The 24936-nt window shown below is 55.0% G+C and overlaps 1 protein-coding gene across 2 annotated transcripts in view; it reads left to right on the top strand.

The window, feature by feature from the left end:
* TNS1 (tensin 1) overlaps positions 1–11519 on the top strand; it is a 112041-nt gene extending 100522 nt beyond the window's left edge. For both annotated transcript variants that reach the window (XM_044913753.1, XM_044913754.1), the window contains 6 exons: positions 649–726; positions 2778–2849; positions 3077–3245; positions 3995–4063; positions 4530–4562; positions 6726–11519. In XM_044913753.1, coding sequence (XP_044769688.1) covers positions 649–726; positions 2778–2849; positions 3077–3245; positions 3995–4063; positions 4530–4562; positions 6726–6870 — 566 coding nt within the window. In that variant the 3' untranslated portion in view covers positions 6871–11519. The remainder of the gene's footprint in view (positions 1–648; positions 727–2777; positions 2850–3076; positions 3246–3994; positions 4064–4529; positions 4563–6725) is intronic.
* Positions 11520–24936: the final 13417 nt, after the last annotated feature.

Here is a 24936-nt window from a genome sequence, read left to right as displayed (position 1 = left end):
GAGCTGTCCCCCACCTCCACAGCCTGCCTGCAGAGTCTCAGGCAGTCCCCGGTCCCCCTTGTTGTGGGTGCGGGGAACAGTGGCCCCCGTCCCCTGAACTGTGGCTGCTTCTCTCTGCCACATGCTTTTCTGCATTTGTCCCACTCCACTGAAATGCATTACCATTGGAATTTGAATAACAACCCTAACAACTGCCTATATCTACCGCCCCCTACAATGTGAAAGTCACCATCTGGGAACCTTATATTACTTGTGGTCTCCTAACAGTCCTGCATGGCAGGACTAAGCTAGACTTACCCAAGGAACACAGAGCTAATAAGTGACTGAGCCGGGATTTGATCCCATGATTCTCTGATACTTTGGCTGCACCATCCTGAGAGGGGCCCTAGCAGCTGGAAGGACTAAGGAAAGATGTTTAGAGGAATTTTCTGGAAAGGAAACCTTGTGGCTGTTAGAGGGAGCCTCTGGAACCTTCTCCCTTAGATCTTGCTAACAAAGAGGGGGTGGATTTTCAGCTTCATTGGTGGGATGAGGGAGAGGTGATAAAGAAGCTGGAGATTACGGATAGTGGGGTGGGGTGTCTGGGCTCCTCAGCACCCTGGCCCACTCCCAGGGACACTGGTCCTGACGTGCTATCTCCTCCCACAGGGTCTCTCTCTGCCCTGGTCTACCAGCATTCCATCATCCCACTGGCTCTGCCCTGTAAGCTGGTCATTCCAAACCGAGGTAGGAACGTGAGACTCCTTGCTCTCCAAGTACATCTTTGAGCTGGCCTCCTCCTTGTGTCAGCTCGGCCAGCCACTCTAGAACACGGGCCAGGGTTGGAGGACATGGGTCATTTTGCCAATCCGGGGAAATTCAAAACTACTCTCCTTCCCCCCACCCTGCCCCCACCCATTAAAAAAAAAAAAAAAGGAAAAGTTCTTTAAAAAACTTAACTCCAGGAACACACATAATTGACTTGCCAGATTGTTCTGGAAAATTCTCTGGTGGCTTTAAGGAATTCTTTTGTGAATCTTCAGAATAAGCCCAGGGGAGGCACCAGAAGTAGGAGACAGTGATGGGGAGGACCGTGTGTGGAGGATAAGATGGACATCGGTGGGCGGGGTTGAGGGAAGGGGAAGGGGAAGGCAGATTTAGGTCGTGGCTGGTGTTGCCCAGGGGTTGGAGGTTGATGTGAGTTAAGAGGAGCGCACTCAGAGGAAGAGGTGGCTGGTGCCTCATGGCGTGGGAAGGAAACGGGGCCAAGATGTCCCTGGAGTTTCCAGTCCACTTGGCTGTGGGGGTGTTCTCTGACTGAGGGGATGCAGAACTACGGAAAGAGCAAGGCCTGTTGATTGTGGAAAGTATAAATGGAGCCTGAGAGCCTCAGGACATATAGGTGAGAATTTGAGGGGGACCCTGGGCCCAGCGAAGGAGAGTTTAGCCTCTCTTAGAGAAGTGTTCCAGCTTTGGAGGATGGCAGATGGACATCCGAGACCCTTCACAGTGTAGGCTTCTGCCCTCCGGCCCCACATACGAGGCCCATGTGAGGGGGATTATGCTCGGCCCTGACCTCGAGGTCTAGGAACTGGAACCTGGGTTCCTTCTTCCCATCCTCTCTGTTTAAAACTAGGATATCCAGAAGTGTCTCTGGGACTTTCTTCCAGTTTCTCTTGGAGCTCCTGGGGTTATGCCCACACACAAAACCCCCAATATTATTTGATAATTTCTATGTATCCAACTCAATTCATTGAATTATTAATGATAATTGACCAACATTATTAGTTTAAAAGTTCAAATACAACTTAAGTAGCATTATTAACCCTGCAATTTGGACACCAACTAAATTATAATTCTATGAAATTTATGAAAGTAGTTTAGCGATTATAAAACTGTTTGATATTGGGCGCCTGGGTGGCTCATTTGGTTAAGCGACTGCCTTCGGCTCAGGTCATGATCCTGGAGTCCCGGGATCGAGTCCCGCATCGGGCTCCCTGCTCAGTGGGGAGTCTGCTTCTCCCTCCCCCGCTCCCCCCTCTTGTGCTCTCTCACTCTCTCTCTCTCTCTCAAATAAATAAATAAATAAAATCTTTAAAAAAAATAAATAAATAAAATAAAACTGTTTGATATTTACATTGTATAAAACAGTGCTTCTCAAAGTATGGTTCCCAGACCTGCTGCATTGGCACCCCTGGGAACTTGTTAAAAATGCAAATACTCTCAAGCCCCACCTACTCAGAAACTCTGGGGTGGGGCTCAGCAATCTGTTTTAAAAAGCCTGCACTCCAAAGTCTGAGAAACACTGGTACAGACAGTACTCAGTTCTTATTAATATTGAAATTATAGTTGTGCTGCATTAAGGGCTTGATGATGTAGGGCATTCGTCGATCTACACAAAGACACATCCATGCACAATGATGACAGTGACATCCATTGCCACTTGAAGACCTGCTTTATGCCAAGCACTGGGCTCACACTGTACGGGGGCGCATCTCAAAGCCCCAACAAAATGGGTACGATTGCATCTCTGTTTTATAGCTGCTTGGCAGATACTGGAGCGAGGCTCTGAGCCCCACACTGTTGGACCCCAGAGCTCTCAACCTGTGTGCTGCATACTTACAGTCATTGTTGGAATGTTCAGCCTGGACACACACGTGCCAACTGCCGGGGCCTGTTATGAAAAGCAGTATCCGTTGCACAAAGTATTTGCAGAGCTTGCTTGAGGCCCAGCCAAACGCGTGCTGCTTTCCAGCTCTAGAGTTTTAATTACCAGCTGAATTAAGTTTTTGTCTCAGACCCCACAGATGAATCGAAAGATAGCTCGGGCCCTGCCAACTCCACCACTGATCTGCTGAAGCAAGGGGCAGGTGAGTGGTCACCCCAGACTGGGTCCCCACCCAGGCCTCTCCTCTTGCCCGCCCTGTCCCCTCCTGCAGACCCAAATATCTCTGGGCAGTCCAAATTTCTCTGTGCGGATGCCTGGCCTGAGGCTGGCCTAAAATTCATCAACTCCTTCTCCCCCAAGAGATGACTTGGTGTGTCATCCCCACCGACTCTGGCCCCCCTGACTCCTCTTTGGGTGGGTTTATTCCAGCCTGCAACGTGCTCTTCGTCAACTCTGTGGACATGGAGTCACTCACTGGGCCACAGGCCATCTCCAAAGCTACTTCTGAGACACTGGCTGCTGACTCCACACCAGCTGCCACCATTGTTCACTTCAAAGTTTCTGCACAGGGAATTACACTGACTGACAACCAGAGAAAGTAAGGCTTTTCTACTTGCTTCCATATTGGGCTCTCTCCTTGTGGCCCATCTATCCATCTATTTACCCACCCACTTACCATTCATTCCTTGTACTCATCTTCCACCCACCCACCCACCCATCCACCTACCCACCCATGCATCCAGCTATCCACCTGCTCACTCATCCAGCCATCTATCCACTCTTCTACCCATGCATCCATCCTTCCACTCAACAACCCATACATTCTTCCACCCAACCACCCATCCATCCACCTACTCATCCACTCACCAATTGATTCGCTCATACCTGCATCCATTCATCCTCCATTTATTCTCCCCCACCTGTTTATCCCATCATCCCATTCATTCATCTGTCCTTCCATCCATCCATCCATCCTTCTGCAATTGTGCCTGCATTGAACACACAGCCATAAATACAATCAATAAAAGTGCCTGCTTTCTAGAGCGGAGCCTTTCCTCTCAGGCTCTCCCTCCTGCTTCTTTCCTTCCTCCTCCAGGGTCTGCTCATGTTCTCCTTCAATACCAGTTTCTTCCTTCTTTTCCTACTTACTAGCATTTGGGACATGTTTCAGTGACACGTCTATCTGTTCCTGGGTATTGCTTCTATGAGCGGCCCAGGCCATCTTGCGTATAAGGGGGAGGCGGGGTCAGCCCATGACAGCCACGCACGGTGGCCTGACCTGCAAGGGGAAGGTGGGAAAGAGTGGTCATTTCTGCGCTTATTCTCTATCTGTTGTCTGTGCCACAGGCTCTTCTTCAGACGACACTACCCCCTCAACACTGTCACCTTCTGTGACCTGGATCCTCAGGAGAGAAAGTAAGGCTCTTGCAGACCCCTTCCCTCCCGCCCATTTCTGTAATGCCGGAGTCTCTGTGTGTGCATGCATGTGCACGTGTGGGTGTGGGCGTATATTCTTGGTTCGACTTGAAGGTCTGCCTGTGTCCGAGAGACAGTGAGTAATTGTGTTGGGTGGCTTTCTGAGTTTTTCCCACCACACATTTGGAGCCCCTCCCAGGGACCCATATGCTTGCTTCCGTGCCCTCTGCCATATCCTTGACCTCGAATCTGCTTCTCCTTTTCACATTGGGGAGAGCTCCTTGGGAGACAGGCCACAGTGTTCTCTCCACCGTGAATGCCTCTCCCTGTGTGATCTTTGGAGGCTCCCATCTCCCTGGAACGGGGTCTCCCTTCTTCCCCCAGGAGGCCTGGGCATGCACGGGGCCGGGTTCTGGGGGTGTGAGAAGGTGTAGTGTTTTATGCTGTGGTGTGTTTCTCTCCACAGGTGGATGAAGACAGAGGGAGGTGTCCCTGCTAAGTAAGTGTCTTCTCCCCTGCCCCAGCCGGCTGCTCCTAGGGGAAGCCTAGAATCTGGGGCCGGGGTAGGCAAAGGGCAGCAAAAGCATTTGTGCTGGGGTCAGTCACTCAACTTTGGAGGAAAGCTTGGCCAGCCAGCGAGGTCTTTTGCCTTCTCCTGCCTCGAAGCTGGAGGCCCAGCCTCCAGTCTTGTCACCTGGCCTCTCCTAGGACCAGACCAGCAGGATCTGAGGAAGCAGGCAGAGAGCTGGCAGTTATATTGGGGGCAGCGGCCATGGGGCAGGGGGCTGCTTGAATGGTCTTTCTGCCCAAATCCTGCTTCCTTGATTCCCACTCTCACTCTTTTGGTGAGTGTCTGTGAATCCTGTGGTCAGGAGTGAATGTTGCTCAGCAGTGGACAGCACCATGAACGCCCCTGGGAGCATCCGGAGGGGCTGGGGGGCAGAGGGGATCTCGCCTTGCCCCAGGTCACGTAAAGAACTAGTGGCCCAGCTGAAAGAAGGACCCAGGTGTCCAGCCATCTCAGAGCATGCCTCATACCTACTTCAGCCTTCTTTGAGTTCCCAGGGCCGTTAGGGACTCCGAGTCCCTGACCCAAGCAGGCCAGAGCTTTGTGTCTGAAGGAGCTCATGCTCAGTCACCACCGGGCCCTGCGATGGGGAGACAGTGGGTTGGGGACAGAAGTGGGCTGCTCCCAAGCCCGGAAGTCATTCTCCTCATTCCGGAGCTGGTTTTATGCAGAGTTTCCTGTTGACGCGGCCTTGCTCGGCAGGGCAGAGGCCCCCGGAGAGCCCGGCTCAGTCAGGCAGCGACCAGGGGGAGGTATGCGAGGCGCCTCAGGCCCCAGATTTCAGGAGGTACTTGATCGCAGGTCCTTGCAAGTGCTCCTCCCTGCCCTGGGGCTGAGGTTTCTTGCCTGGATCCATTCCCCCTGAGCAGAAAAAGGACTTGGCAGTTGTTGAACTGGCCTCTGGAGCCAGGGAGCTGAAATCAACAGCAGGGAGGGCAGGCGGGCCGTGTTTAGGCTGGTGAGGTTGGCTGGCTCTCCATCCTGGCGGAACCAGGCAGCCAGGGCTGGCTCGAGGTCATGGGGCGGCTGGGAGCCACTCCCTCCCTCCGCCCTTACTGCCCTCCTCGGCACCAGCACCGAGGAGCCTCAGCAAGCCTGCAAAGAAGGTGCTGGGGCTTGTGCCGTGGACGCAGGCATCCCCTTTGCTTGGGCAGGCCATTACCCCGGACCTTGGGCCCTAGCTGCCCCAGCCCCTGAAACAAAGTTGGGGAGAGTCAAGCTGTAGGAAGTCCTGTGCATGTGCATGCATGTGTGTGTGTGTGTGTGTGTGTGTACACATGCGTGCGGGTGGTGGCGAGCAGGACCCAGCTTTGCTAATTTCAGCTGTTGTGGTCCAGTCCTGGGGAGAGGGGTTTCCATCGGAATCTCCAGCTGTCCCGATTTCCCCATCTCGCTCTAATTAGCAACGTGCCGACTGGGAGGGGACCTGGGCTCACATTCTGTTCTCTGCTCATATTTTTAACTCTGTTTTGCACAGAGAATTCCAGGTCACTCTGGTGCGGGGAGTGGGGGTGGGGAGGAACAGGTGTGGGGTCCCCCATCCCCTCCCATTCTCTGGAGCCCGGGAGAAGAGTGTGGGGGTGGGGCGCGGTGACTCCCTGTCCTTGTCTCCCTGATCCTCCCCTGGTGTCTGAGGAGGCCAAGCCCTTTGACAGGCAGACGGCATTTTCTTCATGTGCTTCTGTGTTGTGCGCAAGAACTGTCGGGGAGGGGTGGGGCTGGGAAGGACCGAGAGAAGCCAGCCTAGGAATGTCCCCATTTTATTTTCGGTCTCCTCCCCACCTCTTGCTGTCCAGTCTCCTCATTTGCCTCCAGCCCCTCCTCCGGCTGCTCCTCAGAGGGGAATGGCTGCCTGCCCTGAAGCCAGGGACACTCTCATCTCCAGGCCCTGGCTTTCTGGGGGCGGACGAGAGGGAGGATTCTCTCCTGTGCTCGGGAACCCCATCCCCATGTGCAGGGAGAGGTGGGAAGACTGGGGAGAGGCTTTGAGCTGAGGATGAGCTTGCTCACATGGGCAGCCCTCCCAGGCCTGGGGTCCCCCCCCCGGCCCCCGCCTTCCCCTCACGCCTGGCACCCCTCTCCTGCCCCCCGCAGGCTCTTCGGATTCGTGGCCCGGAAGCAGGGCAGCACCACGGACAATGCCTGCCACCTCTTCGCTGAGCTTGACCCCAACCAGCCCGCCTCCGCCATTGTCAACTTCGTCTCCAAGGTCATGCTGAGTGCCGGCCAGAAGAGATGAACACCACCCCTCGCCCGGGGCCAGGGCAATGGGGGGGATGGGGCGAGTGGGGAGGGGACCCATGAATCCTGACCACCCTTGAATCCAGAAGGAGGACTTTGGGCCAATTTTGGAGAAGGAGAGAAGAAAGTGCAATGTGGGGAGGGGGAAGTGAATTGCAGAGGGGAAGGGGGAAGAGAGAGAGAGAGAGAAAGAAAAAGATGGAGGAGAATAACTTGGATTCCCCTGGGTAGAGGGATACTGTGGAGCCCTGAAAGCCTCCACCGCTCACCAGGTCCACCTAATTCCCCCTTCCCCCCTCCGAGAGGATGGGGCTCCTCAGAGGAGACAGACCAACTCCTTGGGGATCTGTCATTTGGGAGTAAATGGAAAAGCTCTGTCTCCCTAACCCGACTGCTTCGCAAGGAGAAATCAGATTGAGAGAATCCTTTTCTGGCCGCCTCCGGGGTAGATTGGTGAACCAAACACAGCCAGCATGGGACGTCACGTGGCCGAACTTTTGCCTTTGAAAGTATCTGAGACCTGAGGTACCTGAGGTCTCTGGACTCCGCCTCCGCTGTGCAGTCTGTGTGGGTGTATATACGGGGTGCGTAATAGGTCCACACCTATTACAGTGACCGATCCTCACTGACTTTCCTGTGCCTCTCAGCCAGGTATAACACCTGTCCTTGTCTGTGCCCCGTGTGTTTGCACACACACATGTGCATCCTGTCCCAAAGAAGGCAATAGCAGGGGGTGACAGGGCAGCGGGGGAGGGGGGGACATAAGCCCTCTTCCCCACGAGTATCCAAGATTCTGGTCACAGACTGGGCCCCTGTGCCTGCATTCTAGCGGCCCCGTGCGCTGCCAGCCCTTCTCAAGAAAGACCCCAGTGGGAGGGCGGCTGGCTGCCTGACGGCGGTACCCCCTGTTCCGCCTCAGCCAGGAGGCTGGAGTATTGGTTCCGGGGGGTGCAGACATGCATGCGCATCGTCTTGGGGGAGAGATCCGTCAGGAGGGGCAGCTGTGGAGCTGGCAGGATCGCGGGTGTGTGGCCCCGCAGTAGCCTGGGCAGGTGGCTCCCACCAGCTCCGAGCCCTCAGCCCGTTCTTGGGTTTTGTGCCCCAGACCAGCCTTTCCTCACATTTGCTTATCTGTTTGATGCCCTTGCGGCTGTGGGGGATTGAGCCTTCCTGCCCTGCCCTGCCCCATCCTTCAGGGTCCCCATGTTGGAGCTTGTCCTGCCGAACCTGCTTTCAAAAGCCCTGCCCAGCAAGCTCCAGGGAAGACACCCAAAGGCCTCGTGCTCCCCTCTGCGGGTGTTTCGGGGTCTGACTTTTACGGGGCTGTCCAGGATATCCTTAGCAGAGCTCTTGTTGCTGCTGCCTGTGCGTCCCACATGGCCTACCTACCATGCCAAAGCCTTGCTGTTACCCCTCCTGCCTTGGTTTCCCCAGCAGAGCCAAGCTGCCGTGGAACAGAGGGGCCAAGGCATGCATTTAGGTCAGAGGGCTGAGAATCCATCTGGGCAGTTGGGGAAAACCCCAGACCACCACCCAAGGACTCTAAGCCAGAATGGAAAATTCACCAGGACTCCATTCTTGAGTGGCTTCTTGAGCCCAGGGGGTCCCCTAGAGAGAGGCATTGTACTGATATATAAATATATATAATATATATGTGAGACATACTGACAGGATCTGTAAGCTAATAAAATATAAGAAAAGGTTAAAAAAAAAGAATAGGTAAATTGACAAGAAGTATTTATTGTTTTCCCATATTGCTTTATCGCCTCCCCGGGCATAAACCAGTTCCCATCCCTTTTTTTATGTCTAAGTGAAGTCTGAAACGTAGGGGCCCTTTATCCTTGGAGTGGGCAGTGGGGAGGCAATGTGCCTGCTCCATTCCCATGGCCCCCTTATTTTCTGGTAAGCCTGGGGCTCAGCAGTCAGCTCCCAGAGATGAGGGGGAGCTGCCCCCTCACTATGGGCCTGAGCAAGTGTGTGAGCCTGTGGGGGACAAGGGTGTGTGTGGCCGATGTGGGTGATGTGTGTGTCTTTTGCATTTTTTCTCCTCCAAGAAGCTGTATCTGTGTGGACATTCTGTTTCAGGGAGTTGGAAAGGAGAATGTCTGAAGGTGGGAAGCAGGCCCCCGCTTCCTAAAGGTTGCAACCTTGTACTTGGTGACCGAGGTTCTTCCAAAGTGCTCTTCCTTCTGAGGCGTTCAAGCCAGATACCCAGATATCCCCCCCATTCCCACCCACCCTAACTCTCTCCCCAGATAGGAGGTATTTCCTGCCCACTTCCTTTGTAAATATCTTAAATCTCCCACTGGACGTGGCCCCAGGGTCTTGCCCCTCCTCGTCTGGATGTCCTCTCCTCACTTGGGGCCAGGCGGAGCGGCAGACCCTTTGGCAGCCAGCCCTGGGCCTTCCACATGCTTTTCCCACCGCCTCCCCCCGCCCCAGCAGCCCCCACCTCCCGGGCATGGCCAGCCTGCCCCACTTGGGCCTGAGCCGAGTGTGACCCTGGGAAGGACCAGGGCATCCTGGGAAGCTGATCAGCTCAATCCTCACTCCCTTGCATCCCTCTGGAAGGAGTGGGTTTCAGAAGAATGCTAGGGAAGCGTACCCCAGTCTCCAAGTGGCCCTACCTTTGGGTCAGACACTGGTTGGGAGGACACTGTGGCCCTCCCATGTCTCACAGGTTAGGTCTGTGCACCCCAGCATGCACACACACACACACACACACACACACACACACACACACAGCACCGCAGTATATTCTTGCCAAAGATTTCCTTTAAGAGAAAGCACTTTTAATCATTATTGTTATTATTGTGTAAATGTCTAGCCTTTTCTCTCCTCCCTCCTCCTCACCCCTGTTTGCTGTTACTGTTGAATCTGTCTGTCAGCCAGGAGTGTGCTGTCTGGTCTTGCAAACAGGCTGGCAGGGCCAGGGTCCGGGGGAAGTTGGCAAGGAGGAGTGGGAGAGGCAGGGTCAGGTTGCAGAGCGGGGGTGCAGACGTCAGGCGGGCTTACGGCCCCCCGCGCTCCAGCCCGGCGTCTGAGGCCGGCCCCGGGGCCTCCCTGGGGCAGGCCCGCGTGGTGTCTGGAGGGAAGAGGGCAGGGAGATGACATGTGTCTGACTCTGGGAGAGGTCCAGCGAGGTGCAGGTGGCTCCACGCCGGTGGACCAGGAGGAGAGGGCAGAGCATGGGAACAACGGAGAGGTGACCCCAGAGGGGAAGAGGAAGGAAGGGAGCTGTCTGGTCCACCTCCAGGGGTGCCTGGAATGCCCCTGCCCTGCAGTCTTGGCGTCCTGGCCCCCTCATCTAGCCAGCTATCTGAGGGCCACGTACACTGTGACCGAGGTTTGGGATGGGCCTTTGACCTCCATCTTCATCAGAGTCTCTCCCCAGCGGCTCTGAAAACTCATGGAGTCCTTCTCCCTTGGGCTTCGAGGAATCCCTCGGTGTATCAGAGACTGGCAGGATAGGGCCGGTGGGGCCTGGTGGCCGTAAGAGGCGGCAACCAGGGGCACAAGTGTGAGCCTTACAAAGGTGCTCTCAGGAGAGGGAGGAAGGGGATGCCGATGCGCCCGGGCCCAGGTCGGGCAGCCTCTTCCCACCATGCAGGGCGTGTGGAGGTGTCTGGAAGCAGAACATCTGTGCTGGACACTTGCCCACCATCCCTGCCTCCCGAGTCTTCCCTCCTTCTTTGAACTTCTCAACTTCAGGCCCTGGGGAGCCCAAGTGGGTCCATACCCCATCCAGGGGCTGCCTACATCCCCTACATCTCCCCACGCTCAGGGTCCTTGGAGAGGTTGGGGGCAGAGTCCCAGAGCCATTCCTCACCCATGCCCAGGCCCCAGGATCCAGAAACCGGAGCTCCTGGCCAGTGTAACGCAGGACATAGGCGTGCGTGTGCATGCGAGTACAGGAGTCTGTGTGTGCATATTTTGCTGATCTCTTTAGGAAACGTGGGGTTAGGGCCAAAGATAGTGGGTGGGCAATGGGACGCCCAGTTCGATATCACCCAGCAGTGAAAGGAATCAGGAGGGCCCCCGATGGGGGCAATCGCAGTATTGTCAATGGGGACGACTGGCTCCACTGGGTGGGGCTCTGGCAGATCGGCTCCTTCCTGATTTCTCTGTCCTCGGATGACCAGACTGTTGGAGGACTTTTGTGTATGTCCCACACCTGGGCTCTTCCCGGCAGTGAGGTCTTTGCAGACAGATGTCCCAAGTTTGGTTTCTAATCAGTGTTAAGCAGGTTGAGGCTCTCCCGTGTGTCCATGTTTGGTTTGTGTGTGAGAGTGAGCACATCTGTGTGTGCATGCCGTGTTTCCCCATTTTCTCTCCTCCCTCTGACATGCCATTCAGAACAAATGTAAGAGATTCCTCGCCACCACCTCCCCGGCCCCCTGCAGGAGAGACAGAATAACCCAGCGTCCTCCCCACCCCCTGGCTGTGTATTTATATAGATGGAAATATCCTTTCTATTTTGTATCATCGTGCCTATACTCTCTGCCACCTTGTATAAACCCTGACCTGTGCAGCTTACCTGGATACCAATGTATCATACCCTCATGCCGGCCCCCTCCTGTACAGCTGCTTTCTCTCCTGGCGCCGCATTGTATGGCTTTATACATGATAAAGTGAAAGAAAAATCTCTGCCTTTCTCTAGCTGTGTTCTTTGGGAACGGGTCTGCCGAGTCTCCGGTGAGCACAAAGGGGGCGCCCTCCAGGCTCCGGATGTGCGGTGGGCTTGAGGGGTGCCTCTCGCACACAGCTCCCCCATGATTCTCCCAGCGGCTTCCCCGCCGTCCAGGTCTTGGTTCTGATTGCCATGAGAGTTCCGTCTGGACTCTTAAAGCCAGGAGAGAAACTCAAACTGATTTAAAGGGAGGGGGTAAAGGACTGTATCGGCCCCCGTGAACAAGAGGTGAGGCCCCGCGGGATCCGGCAGCTCGAACGGTGGAACCGGGAATTGGTCTCCACCCCCCGGTTCTGGTCTGGCTTAATTTTCAGGCAGGCGGTGTCCCTGGGGTGGCACCAGACGCCCTAGCGTTTGGCCACGAGGTGCTCCCGGCTTGCATCCTCCCAGCCCGGCAGCCCTGTAGAGAGCTCTTTTTCCCCGGTATTTTAAGCAAATATTAAATGCTGGGGCAAGTGCTCTTAGGCGCTGATAGGCCCCGCTTGGGTCCTATGAGCAACTCGGAACCAACCCGTCTACGTGGAGCTGGTTCACGAGACGGCCTCTGGAGGTTTCTGGACCACGGAGGCCCCGCTTGGGTCCTACGAGCAACTCGGAACCAACCCGTCTACGTGAAGCTGGTTCATGAGACGGCCTCTGGAGGTTTCTGGACCACGGAGACAGGCGTTGCATGCCTGCCACGGGCGAGGAATCGTCACGACTAATCTTTCCGACACACCCGGGAGGTAGGTGTCATTACATCGAAGTGACAGAGAAGGAAACCAAGTCTGCGGGAGGTCACCGAGCTTCTAAGGGGCAGAACTGGAGCTTGTCACCACCGGTGACAGCTCGCATCGAGCAACCCTGCTAAGTCCCAGAGACGGTGCGGAGCGCGTATGTGTGTTTTCTCACACACACGCGCCCGGGGACCGTCCTTGTCCTCATCTTACAGGGAAAGAAACGGAGCTTCAGAGATGTCGAGAGATTGCTCAAAATCACAAGACTGGAAATTGGCCGAGCAGGCTGTGAACCCTAAAAGTCCATGCGTCTCTTAGCTCGCACCCCTTCCTTTGCTTAGGGTTTTGTTTACGAGGGAAGGACAGACTCTGATGAGTGAGGGGCAGGCAGGAGCCCCACCTGATGGCATTGGTCAGACAGGGGGGCCCGGGGGCTGGGCAGTCTGGCTGGCTTCCCACAGAGGGGACCGGGGCTCCAGGTGTGTGTGTGTAGGGGGTCACCCTCTGATGCCACCCAGCTGTGGGGTGACGTGGCTACCTTGGGCTGGGCCTGGGCCAGCGGAAGAGAGAGACAGATGAGACTGGCAGGCTGGGGCCTGCGGCTGGGCTCATGCGGCCTGGCTTTGAGGGGCCCCAACAGGGAGGCAGGGTGGAGGCCAGCTGCGCTCCCAGTGTGCCCTGAGGAGGAGGAAGGAGTGAGCGGGCTGCAGCCGGAGGGCTCTGGGGTAGGGACGTGAGTTCTCCTGACACCCCTTATTACACGGGAGACTCTCTTCATTTCTGAGGCAAGTGCGGTCCCTGCAGCGTCAGCCCATCGGCATCGCCCGGGAGCTTATCAGAAAGGCAGAGCCTCTGGCCCCACCCCAGACCAGGCCCTCAGGAGACCCCCCAGGACACCCTCACACGCGCTGAAGTCTGAGCGGCCTGGCGGAGGATCGCCCGGCTGGGTCTCAAACCCAGGGCCTGACATGTGACGCCTCCGCCCCACCCGAACCATGAGGACCGTGACCGCCCTTGTCTGGGCCTCCACGGGACACCAGGGGTCCTAGGCTTCCCCTCGCGGCCGGGCCTGCCGGCGGGATCCCACAGTCTCTGCGGCCAGGGGGTAGCGAGAGCTAGGCGGGGGCGAGGCCTGGCGCTGCTGCTCACTCCTCTGGTTGTGGAGGGTGTTTGGGGTGTGGGCCGAGGCCGAAACAGCATCAGGAGGGCAGGAGGGACAGAGGGATGGGGTTGGGGCCGAAGACAAGTTGTCTCTCACTTGGTGTCTCAAACTTGGCTGAAGAGTACTGAAGCCTGGGCGGGTCACACCCTGAGGTTCTGGGTGAATCTAAGGTCCAGGGGGGACGCTGGAACTTTTCATCTCTCTCCTGGGGACTCTATGGACAACTCATGGCCAGAACCACTGTGGAAGACTGTTGTGCACATGGAATCCTCTGTGGCAGGTGTGTGTGCCCACACACAGGTGCACACGCCTTGAGGAACGGTCTGGAGGAGGGGCAGGGGAGGAAGAAGTCCCCTCTGGATTGGCTTGGGCATCCCCATGGCCCCGTTCCCCATGTGCCCCCTCAGGAGCTGAGCCTAGTGTCCCTCCTTCTGCATCTGGGAGGGGGTGGTCCTAGCTCTGACCCGCCTGAGCCAGGGCTCTTTGAGGAAGGAGAAGCTGTCTTTGTCCCCCTGGGGGCATGCCCAGGCCTTCTAGATGTCGGTGGAAGGGTAGGGTCTGGGAAATCCAGCTCCAGCAGCTCTGAAATTTCTCCTCTTGGGCATTAAATTCTGCCTTCCTCTTTTAGAGACCTGGATTTTCCTCATTCACTGGTGAAGATGACTAATGATTAGTCTCAGCAGTTTGTAAGCAAGTCAAATTATGGAAAGGATACAGCTGGTTCTAAACAATGGATGGCAGGTGGAGGATCAAATGCACCTGTGTGCATGCGGGGACACACACACACACACACACACACACACACACACACACACACACGCGCGCGCGCACACACACACACATGAGACCTAGCCCGTCGGGCTGTACTGTGTCTCCACGGAGGCATGTCCTTTGCTCCCCCCTTGTGGCCGACATCCTAGTGGGGAGACTCAGTCCCAGGGGCGTCAAGCCAGCAATGGGGCAGGGCGGCTCCCACAGCGAGCTGACCCCCGGCTGCGCTCATTAGCAGAGTGGCACAATCAGAGGCGAGGGAGAGCACCCGCCCCCAGAGTTCTGCTGCTCAGGCCCGCGGCCTGGGGCACGGTGGACGCAGGACGTGGGCAGGCGGGAGTTGGGGGGCAAGGGCCGGTGGGCTGCAGCACGAGGAGCCTAAGGACTGGGACAGCTCTGCTTGGAGATGCGGAGGCGTGGCGAGGCTGAGATGCTGGCTATGCCGTGTCCTGTGGCCTTCCGTGGACAAGGGAGTCCACACTCTCTGGGCGCCACACCGTCCTCGGCGAGCGCTGCGGGGAGCCCCGAGTGGAGAGGAGCTACTGGAAAGTGTGCTCTGGGACCAGTGAGCCCCTGTCCCTGCAGATGCTGGAGTGAGGACTGCCTCCATCCCGGGGGTGGCTGCAGGCACAGCCTAGGAAAGGCCCCCCTTCCAGCCTGAGCCGGGACCAGAGATGAGCCTCGTCAGCTGTGACCTGCCTTGGGAGAGCTGGCCTCTGACCCAGGCACAGCTGGTTTGGCTCTGGCTTTGCTAGGGCCTCAGGAAAGCTTTGTCCTTCCTGGGCCTTAATTTCCTCATCTGGAAAATGGGAGAACGCTGACCCCAGAGGCGGGGTGTGCAGATGGACTGCAGTGTACTGCTGGGCTCTGGGGCCTTAAGGAATATGCACCCCCGTCCTCTTCTTGTGCCTCTTGCCTCCTCCCCACCATTTCTCAGGCCTCTGGGGGGACTTGGCAGCAGAACAGACTTGTAGCTGAAAGCCTCCCTAACGATATTGATCTAGCCGGCTCCTGACTCCAGACCACACGCTTGGGGTGGGGGTGGTACAGCCGCCTCTGTGGCTCCAGCTTTTATGGGGTTTAAAGATCATCTCTGGCCTTCGAGACAGGATGTCTAGATTCTGGACCCCTCCTCTCAGCCCCTTGCCGTTCCCTGACTTCCGGGTTGGTCCTGGGAAACCAGGGGGCGCCCATAAGTTCACAGGCTCCTTGCCTCCCCTCAGCCTCCTATCCTGCATGAGCAGGACCCGACCTGGAGCACCACCGCCCTGTCCTCACGGGACTCAGGCTGGTTGGGGACATCAGGAGCAGAGGCTGTGTGGGCCAGGGGTCCTGGAGGAGGGCAGGAGACCACAAGGGAGAGACGGAGAAAACCTCACAGACGTGGTGCTCTAGAGCTGGTGGAGAACTCGGGGCTCCCTGGCGGTAAGTCAATCAGCCGGTGAATTCACCTGAGATGCAGTGAGCACCTACTATGTGCAGGCATTGTAATAGGCACTGAGCGCTACTGGTGTGTTTGTTTCCCTTGCAGCATTCTGGGTCTAAAGACAGCACGGAAGGGAGAGTGGGGAAAACATAAAGAAGCAGCCAATATGTAATTACGGTATGATAGGTGCCCTGGAGGACAGGCACATCATACAGCAAGAGTTCGTAAATGGATCCCGATGGTCTGGGGAGAGCAGAGAAGGTGTCCCCTAGGAAGTGACTCTTTCCACATGTTAGAGTCCACAGAGTGAACAGGAGTCGATTGGGTAAGAAGGAGAGAAAAGGTATTTCAGGCAGAGGGAACAGCACGTGCCAAGGTCCAGGGGCAGGAGGGGCATAGACTGCTTGAACCTCAGGTGCCTCCCCGGGGTGGCGTGTTTTACAGTGTTAATTTCACATTCAATTGCAGGCCAGAGAGAAAAGAGGCTAATGCAGAGGCTGTGGGGTCAGGGTTAAAATGCTGCGTCATTCCTATTAGCTGTATGACCCTGAGCACGTTGTTTGACCTTGCTATGCTTCTGTTTCCACCTCTGGCAATGTGGGATGGTAATGGTGGTCTCTGACTCAAGGGGTTGTTGAAGCAATTGAGAGTCTCTATCTGTACAAACATTTTGGGGCAGCACTTTTAGTAAATGCTTGATAAATGTCAGCTATGTTTATTATCTACTTATTTGATCCCCCCCCTCCCAACTAGACTATTAAGTCCTTAAGAGCAAGGACCCAGGTCTGTACCTGAAGCCCCAGCACAGTGTCCGGCATGTGGGAGGCCCTCTATCAATGTTTGTAGAAGGAGTGAGTTAACTGCAAGGTCATTGTCGCCAGAGGGAGCTGGTGGGGGCTGGGGGGAGTCAGGAGGTTGGACTAGAGACGATGGGTGAGTTTGGCAGGCGCCTTTGGTCATGTGAAGGGCTTGGTGTTTGTCGTAAGAGCAGTGGATGTTTTTGAAAAGTCTTAATCAAGGGAGTGGTGGGGACAGATTAGCCTTTGGCAAAAATGCCAGGGCTGTCTGTTTCAACATCTGTTGCAGCCCAGCTATATGTTAGATGATGCGATGTTAGATGTTAGAGGTCATCTCATTTATTTATAAAATGACCCTGGGAAATAGGTAATACAGCTAGGGAAACTAAAGCTTGGAAGATTCAGTAGTTTGCCTGAGATCTCGTAGCTGGAAAGTGCTAGAGAAATAGGACTTCAGATCTCCTAGCTCTGCATCATTTAGGATGTTGACTCAGCTTCTATAGCAGATTCCAAATTACCGAACACTTAAATGTGAGAGGTACCTAGTTGCTTTATCTCTCATGAAAAGTCTCTAGCTCATATCAGAGCTCTACTTATGAAGTTGTTTAGGAACTCAGTTTTGTCGTTCGGCCATCCTCAATATGGGGCCAAAAAGCTTGATCCAGCTCCTGCCATTGCAACTGCATTCCAGTTGGTGGAAAACAGAGAAAGGGGAAGGAAAGATCATGCCCTTCTCTTTAAGGACATGATATACTGCTTACATTTCATACATTGTTTCTGCTCAGATGGCAAGGACCCAAACTATCACATGGCCTCAACTAGCTGCTGGGAGGTGTTACTTTTTTATGCTGTGCAGCCAATAGCCCGGCCATACTTCTGGGGACGTATTACTAAAGGAAGAGAGTGGGTATTGGGAGCCACTGTTAGTTTCTGACTCAACTCACGCTCCTGCACCAGTGGGAGGGAGAGCCCCTCTGCGGCTCCTGGGGCAGGAGGTGAGGGCCTGCGCCGTGCTTCCTTCGGGGGCCACACTCAGAGCATGCTCAGTAGGTCTAAGACATGGAAGAGCTTCAGCACTGACCCAACACAGGGGCGATGAAAGGCCAGTTGAGAAGGACCAGGCCCAGCGACACTACCCTGAGTTGAGAAGCATTGGTTTAAGCAGAAGTTGAAGAGTCTGGAGGTGGACATGTTGAGGGAAGCAGCCGTGGGGCTTCTGGTGGAAATGCTCATGGGGCACTTAGAAGTGAGGGGTCAAGATCCTGGAGGTGGTGACGCCACGTGGCGTAGCTGCACAGCTCAGTGGTCACCCTCTTTCAAGGGAAGGACCTGGCCCCCAGGGATGACCCCCAGCAGCCATGTCTGTGCCTTGGGGTATCCTGACCACTTCCTCCCCGTGACACAGCAGGCTGGTCCAGGGGCCAGGATCCGATTCAAGGTGGGGTCTGGGGTGGGCAGGTGGCTGTAGGAATGTCTCATCATTTCCTCCAGAGAGGTGACAGGACACAGGGGAAGGATGGTCCTGTGTCTCAGTATAGAGGACAAGGACCAGTGCAATGGTCCCCATGCTTCAGGTGTGGTCCAGAAACTGCAGAGAGTGGCCTAACCAGGGCCACGCAGCCCAGACGAGGCCTCGGCACCACCTACGGTTCAGGTCCCCGGCCCGCTGAAATTCCTCACTACTTCCGTTGAGAAGGTTGGGTGATGGAGAAAATGAGTTGAATCACAGAAGGATTGTTGTGCATCTGTGGGTGGAGACTCATCCCCATCTAAAGGCATCGCAGAGAGAGGAGGGTCGTGAATGGGACCGGGGCACATGGGGGTGTAGGGAGGAGGTGGAGGAAGAGGGTCTTGTGAAGAAGACTGGCGGTCTCAGAATGGGAGGAAGAGCTCGTGTCTCTGTAGAAAAGGGGAGTTTCGAGGAAGAAATGGGCAATGGACAGACAGTCCAGCCGCCCCCCCTGAGGATCACGTCAAATGAGCCCTGGGAGAAGGTCACTGAAGTGACCATGAGGAGGTCATCCTGGCTTCCTCCTCCGGGGAGAGACAGCAGAGGGTGGGAGCTCGGGGTTGAGGAAGTGGCTTAGCACAGTGTCTGGCTCCAAATGGCTCATGGTATTTCTAGAACTGGCGACTCCGTGAGTGAACAGGAGGTGGAGAGAGACAGCAGGTGTGGACATCCTTTCAAGAACCCAGACTTCTCCCCACCGTGATTCACTTCTCTTCCTGAGCGTTGCTCTCTGCTTTCAGGTGCTCAGCCTGCATTCAGGGTGATTTGTCCTGGAAATCGGAAGCCCCCTGGGGGTGGCCCTGCCGAAGGAGCCGCCTTCTGATACCTCACCTCAATCTTGCTTGCTGCGGTATCGGTATCGGCAGGTGTCAGCTGGGGAGGGAGAAGCCTTCTCTGAATGAAGCTCCTTCAGATCACTAGAACCGCGGGACTCTATCCCAAGTGGGAAGATAAGGGAGGTGAAGATCAGGTGAGAGCCGGACGCCTTTGTGTGGGCCTGGTGTGACATTACAGCCCTCTCCCTGCCCTTCCTTGGCCGGACGTCCTGCTCCCGGGGCGCTGATAACCCAAGCCCTGGATTGGTGTTGAGGAGGCCGGGTCCGTGCTCCAGGCAGACGCCAGAGGGGGGTGTCTGGGCCCTGCAGGGCCAGCCCAGCGGAGGAGGCCCAGGGAAGACATTCAGCTCAAGGTTCCTCCCTCCCCTCTGCCTTTTTCGCTCTTCCTCGCCTCCCCTACCTCTTCCTAGCTGCTCTTTCCTGCTTCCTTCCCTGGGTCCTGTCCTCTCATGTCCCATCTCATTGTTACTTCTCTGTCCCCCAGGCCGCCTCCCCCCTCCCCCACCATGGGGTCACCTGTAGACAGGCTGCAGGTCCTGGCTGTGGTCCTTCAGGGTGGATGGACCAGGGACCTCAGGGAACAGGAGGGGCCTAGGCATGGGGGGTTGTTGAGGGAGGGCTTTGGAAGTCCAGATGGGGCTGCAATTCTGGTATCTGAGCATTTCTCCTCCTGCCTTAGGGCCGCACCACCTCAGCCAGCTTCCCAGTGCTGTTCCGGGCCTAAGGTTCCCTCCAGTGGCCGACAGGGGGCACAGCGGGCACTCCCGGGCAAGGTCTCAGGGGGCCCCAGGCTGAGCCAACTTCCAAGGGCACCGAGAGAGAGACCCATCTACTGAGAGCTGGAAGGGGACAGTAGTTGGGCACTTCGAGGCAGGCTGTTTATTAAAAGCCCCAGGGAAGTGGCGGGGACAGAGACCTGGAGGCCCCCGTTCCCATCATCGGTCATCCTTCCTGGCAGACTGGAGCTGGTCCAGAGCCCCTCCATGACCTTCCTGTGGGCAGGGCCAGAGACCCTGCAGGTGGCCAGTGGTAGCAGGAGCCACTGAGGCCCTGACCGAAGGGGGTGGCTCCGTGCAGCGGCGTTGGACTAGCAGCCAAGAGATTTGGGTAGACTGGGGGCTGGCCAAGAGACTTCCCCTCTCAAAACCTCCGTGTCCTCATCTCTAACTGGGGCCTCTGGGCCAGACGATGTGTCTGGGTGCTTCTCGCAGCCCTGCATGACCTGGCCCCATGTTCTGACTCCCTGGGTCCACAAGGCCCGTCTGCCCACCCCTGCAGCCGGCCTATGTTCTCCCCCCTCTCTCGGCGGGGCAGGCGAGTGTCTCTCTGGGCGAGCAATGCAGAGTGGGCTTGCACTTGCCCTTTGGAGCGACTCGACACTGTAGATTCTGTTCTGCTCACCCTGTGCCTCCACCCTCCGTGGGAGCATGTTTCTGCAGGGTCCGGCCCCATAGTGGCTTCCCGTTCCCAGGGCCTGGGGTCTAGGAACCAGGAATGCAAGCGTCTGCTTTCCCGGGACTTGGTCATTTACTTCCCTCCTCTTCGAGGTCGGTGACCCCCGTGAGAGTGAGCGCGAACATCCACGTTTCTCTCGAGGACTCCCAGGCCACTGAGCTCACTGAACTGCCCCAGGTCTTTATGAAAGAAGCTGAATCTGACAAAAAATGAAAATAAATAAGTGAATAGGCCTCTTTTCCCCCCAAAAGGAGTGATGGTGGGCGCCTCTGCAGAGGCAGGACTGAAGACCTGGTACCCCCAGCTGAAACGCAAAGATGAGATGTTTTCATCAGCCTGCTCATGGAACATGGAGGTGGAGCACGTGTTGGGGGAGTTCCTCCAGGCACTCTGCTACTTCCTAGCCCTCGATTCCGGGCCAGTCATTTCACCTCTCTGTGCCTCAGTTTCCTTGTCTGTAACACAGGGCAGTCCTGACAAAGTTATGTAAATATTCGTAAGTCCTTTATGCAGGGTGTCTAGCTTGGACTACTGGGAGGGATGTCACATTTATTGGCTGCCTGCGATGTGTGAGGGACACAGGATCTCATTTACCATGAACTCAACAAGGTGGTCATTATCACCCCCATTTCATAGATGAACAAACCAAGGCTCAGAGAAATAACAATTCAATTAAGAGCCCATCTAATGATTCGAACTCGCATCTGTCTGCTTCCCAAGACTCATCTGGGAAGGTACAGATGGAGTGGAGGCAGGAGCCTGCTGAGGGCGGGCTCCTGAGAAGGCAGAAGTCCTTGTGAGACCAGAGAAGAGCCAGACAGGTGGGAGGGAAGAAGGCAGCCAGGGACAGGCCTTAGGGAGAGGAGGACTTGGGGCTCATGAGATCTGGTGACCGCTCATCACACTGTGCCCTTTGTGAGCAGGACAGCTGGGCTCAGAGAGGGGAAGGGACTTTCCATAGGTCACTTGGCCTCGTGGAGCTTGGCTGGTCCAAAGATTCAGGGATCGAGAGTCCTAGCACGGTCACCAGGAGGCTGAGAAGGCCAGCTGTTGTCTGTGGGATGCTCCTGGGGAGACTCCAGGGCCCGGCCACGGGCAGCACTGGAAAAGGGCCGCAGTGACACGGTGGCCGAGGGTGGTGGTGAGGGTCGACATGAGGCCAGAGCTGGGAGAGCCCCGAGACCGCACTGGAGGGGCCACCTCCCCTGCCTTTGGAGGAGCTGGGGATGCTCTGGGGCTTAATAGGAGAGAACCTCCGGGAATCCAGGGAAGGAAGGAGAGAAAAGCCAGAGAGGCCACTCCTGGCCAAAGACATCATGGTTAGAGTCTGAGTCTACTGGACATCCAGCTGTGGCCACGAGCCCAGTCACCTGGCCCAGGATCCCCTCCTCCTTTAGAAGACGCAAGCGGCCATGCGGCCTCATTCCTACCTCCCCCGCACGGGTCCCGGGAAAGGGGTGGCTTTAGGAAAGAAGGCTGTAGAGGCATTGGAGAGGGGATGTTGCCCCCTTGTGGCCGAGCGGTGGTACTACCAAGCCAAGGTTGGATGACCAGAGAGGGAGGGCCCCACGCAGCCAGCCACAGGTCGCTGCAGTTGAAACACTTTTGAGTTCCTCCTGGGCACCAGGCTCCCTTTGTGAGAGACGTCCCGGAGCCGGGTGCGTGCGAGACGCTGGCGGCTTTCAGGCTTCATTGCCGGGAGCCGTTTTCTCGGGAGGATCGTCGGGGCTCTAAGGGTCCCAGGCACCTTACCATAGCAGCCTTGGGAAGGTGTATACTGAGCTCTCCGCATGAGCCGGGCCCTGTGCGGGGCACTGAGGACCCAGAGATGGACAGGACGTGGACCAGGCCCTCCACCATCCATGCGGGACCCAGGCGAGAGGCCAGCGGACCATCACGCAGCCATCTCCGGGATGGAGGGACAGCGCATTAGGGGCATAGCCACTTCTCCTGCGGAGGGGTTTCTGTAGTACCCTGGCCTGTCTCCTCACCCCTCTCCGGTCGAGGAGTTTGGGAGGAGAAATGGAGCTCATTCTACTTCTCTCTGCCCCCTCAGAACCAGCATGCTCCAGAACGTTTGCATTCCAGTCTCCTCTGCCACGAGGCGGGGGGGCCTGTCCTGCGCAGGGGCCCTGGGGTTGTCCCGAGCCGCTCATCTCTGTATGGGAGGCTCTCGCTTTGAGTGACGTAGGAGCAAGTATGGGGCCCCTGCTCTAACGTTCTCCCATCAGCTGTACAAGTAACATTAAAAAAAAAAAAAGATTTTATTTATTTATTTGACGGAGAGAGGCACAGCGAGAGAGGGAACCCAAGCAGGGGGAGTGGGAGAGGGAGAGGCAGGCTTCCCGCCGATCAGGGAGCCTGATGCGGGGCTCTATCCCAGGACCCTGGGATCATGACCTGAGGCCAAGGCAGACGCTTAACCGGCTGAGCCACCCAGGCGTCCCTATCAGTAACATTTTGATCTTCATCTTCCCCACTTTGGGTCAGTCAGTCGTTTCTGAATTCAGGTGTGGAAAGAGGATGTTTATTGCTTCTCCAAATCTCTAGAGCAGTGGTTCCCCCCAGGGGGGTTTTGCCTGCCCAGGTGACATTTGTCACAACGGAGGGTGGAATCCTCCTGGTATCTAGTGGGTAGAGGCCAGGGACGCTAAAAAAAAAAAAAAAGTCCTAAAATACTCAAGACAGACCCTCAGAACACAAATCATTCAACCCAAATGTCAGTAGTGCGGGAGTTGATAAACCTGGACCTAAAGAATAGGGTGTTAGGAGAAATTACAGGACAGGTGCCCAATTCAGCCTTGTGGGGAGAGGTTGTGTGAAGTGGGAGTTCAAAGAAGGCTCCTGGAAGGAGGTAATATCTGACTTGGGTTTGGAATATAAGTTGGCGGTTTCCATGCAGACGAGGTGTGTCAAAATCAGACATGTGGAAGAATATCTGGGCAACGGGAACCGAGTGTGCGAATGCATGAGGCAGAGAGGCCGTGGTACATCTGTACCAGCATGAGCACATGGTGCATGACGGGCTGCACGGAAACGGGAAGATTAGGCTGCGGAGGTGGGTCGGGCCGAGCGTGGAAGGCCTTGCACACCTTGCTACGGAGTATGTCTTTATAAAGTATAAAAAAGCCACAAAATGCATTCACAAAAGTGTACAAAACACAAATGTATATAAATGTAGAGCTCAATTAATTACCAATCATATGTTGGTGTTTCCACCTTTGGCTACTGTAAGTAAAGCTCTATAAGCATTTTTGTACTTGTCTCTTGGGGTTCATTCTTTTGTTTTTAGAAATTATTTTTAAAATTTAAATTCAATTAACATATAATGTATTATTGGTTTCAGAGGTAGAGATCAGTGATTCATCAGTCTTATATAACACCCAGTGCTCATTACATCACGTGCCCTTCTTAATGTCCACCCCCCAGTTCCCCATCCCCCAACCCCCCTCCCCTCCATAACCCTCAGTTTGTTTCCTATAGCTAAGAGTCTCTTATGTTTTGTCTCCCTCTCTGATTTCATCTTGTTTTCTTTTTCCCTTTCTTCCCCTATGATCCTCTGTTTTATTTCTTAAATTTCACATATGAGTGAAATCATATGGTATTTGTCTTTCTTTGATTGACTTATTTCGCTTAACATAATACCCTCTAGTTCCATCCATGTCATTGCAGATGGCAAGATTTCATTTTTTTGATGGCTGTGTAATATTCCATTGCAGACAGATACCACATCTTCTTTATCCATTCATCTATTAATGGACATCTGGGCTTTTCCCATAGTTTGGCTATTGTGGACATTGCTCTTATAAACACTGGGGTGCACGTGCCCCTTCGGATCCCTACATTTGTATCTTTGGAGCAAATATCTTGGGGTTCATTCTTATGAATCTCTTTTTGGGCATAAACCTAGTATTAGAATGGCAGGGTCATGGGGTATGCATATGTTCAACTTCAGTGGATATCATCAAATAATTTTCCGAAGTTCTCGTAAGAATCTACCCTCCTACAATAGTGCCAGAGACTTGCCATTGCTCTCCATCCTCACCAACAGTTCCTATGGACACCTTCTTGACAGCTCTCCTGAAATATGTGTAATGGCAGGAAATTCATTGTGTTTTTTTTTTAAATAAGGTTTATTAATATATAATTTGTATATAACAAAATTTACCATTGTAGGTCTACAGATCTATGAATTTTCATTAATCTATACATTTTTGTAATAAAAATACATAGTATTTTCAGCACCACCCCACCACCGTCCAAAGGTCCCTCTTCCTCTTTACTGTCAATCCCTTCTGTTACCCCAGTACCTGGCAAGTATGGATCTATTTTCTGTCTTTATAGTTTTGCCTCTTCCAGAATGCTATGTAAATGGAATCTTAAAGTAAGTGGCCTTTTGAGTTTGGCTACTTTCACTTAGCAATATGTTTTTGAGATTCATCCAACTTATTGCCTGGATGAACAGATGGGTAATTTCAAAAGTGAGGTAGAAACTGTAGGAAAAAATAAAATAGAAAGGCTCAAAATAGAAGACACAGTAGCAGAAATGAAGAAAGCTTTCGATGGGCTCGCTCTCTTTCTTTCTGTAGCACCATATTCAGCATGAATGGTTGGCTAATACGGGGAGTAACACAAATGAGGAAGGATGTGATCAGTTCCTTGGTTGTGTGTGTCTCGGGGGAGTAACACGCATGAGGAAGG

This window comes from Neomonachus schauinslandi, chromosome 3 (genome assembly GCF_002201575.2).
Source record: "Neomonachus schauinslandi chromosome 3, ASM220157v2, whole genome shotgun sequence".
Classification (NCBI taxonomy): Eukaryota; Metazoa; Chordata; class Mammalia; order Carnivora; family Phocidae; genus Neomonachus; species Neomonachus schauinslandi.
This window is presented reverse-complemented; position numbering and strand designations above follow the sequence as displayed.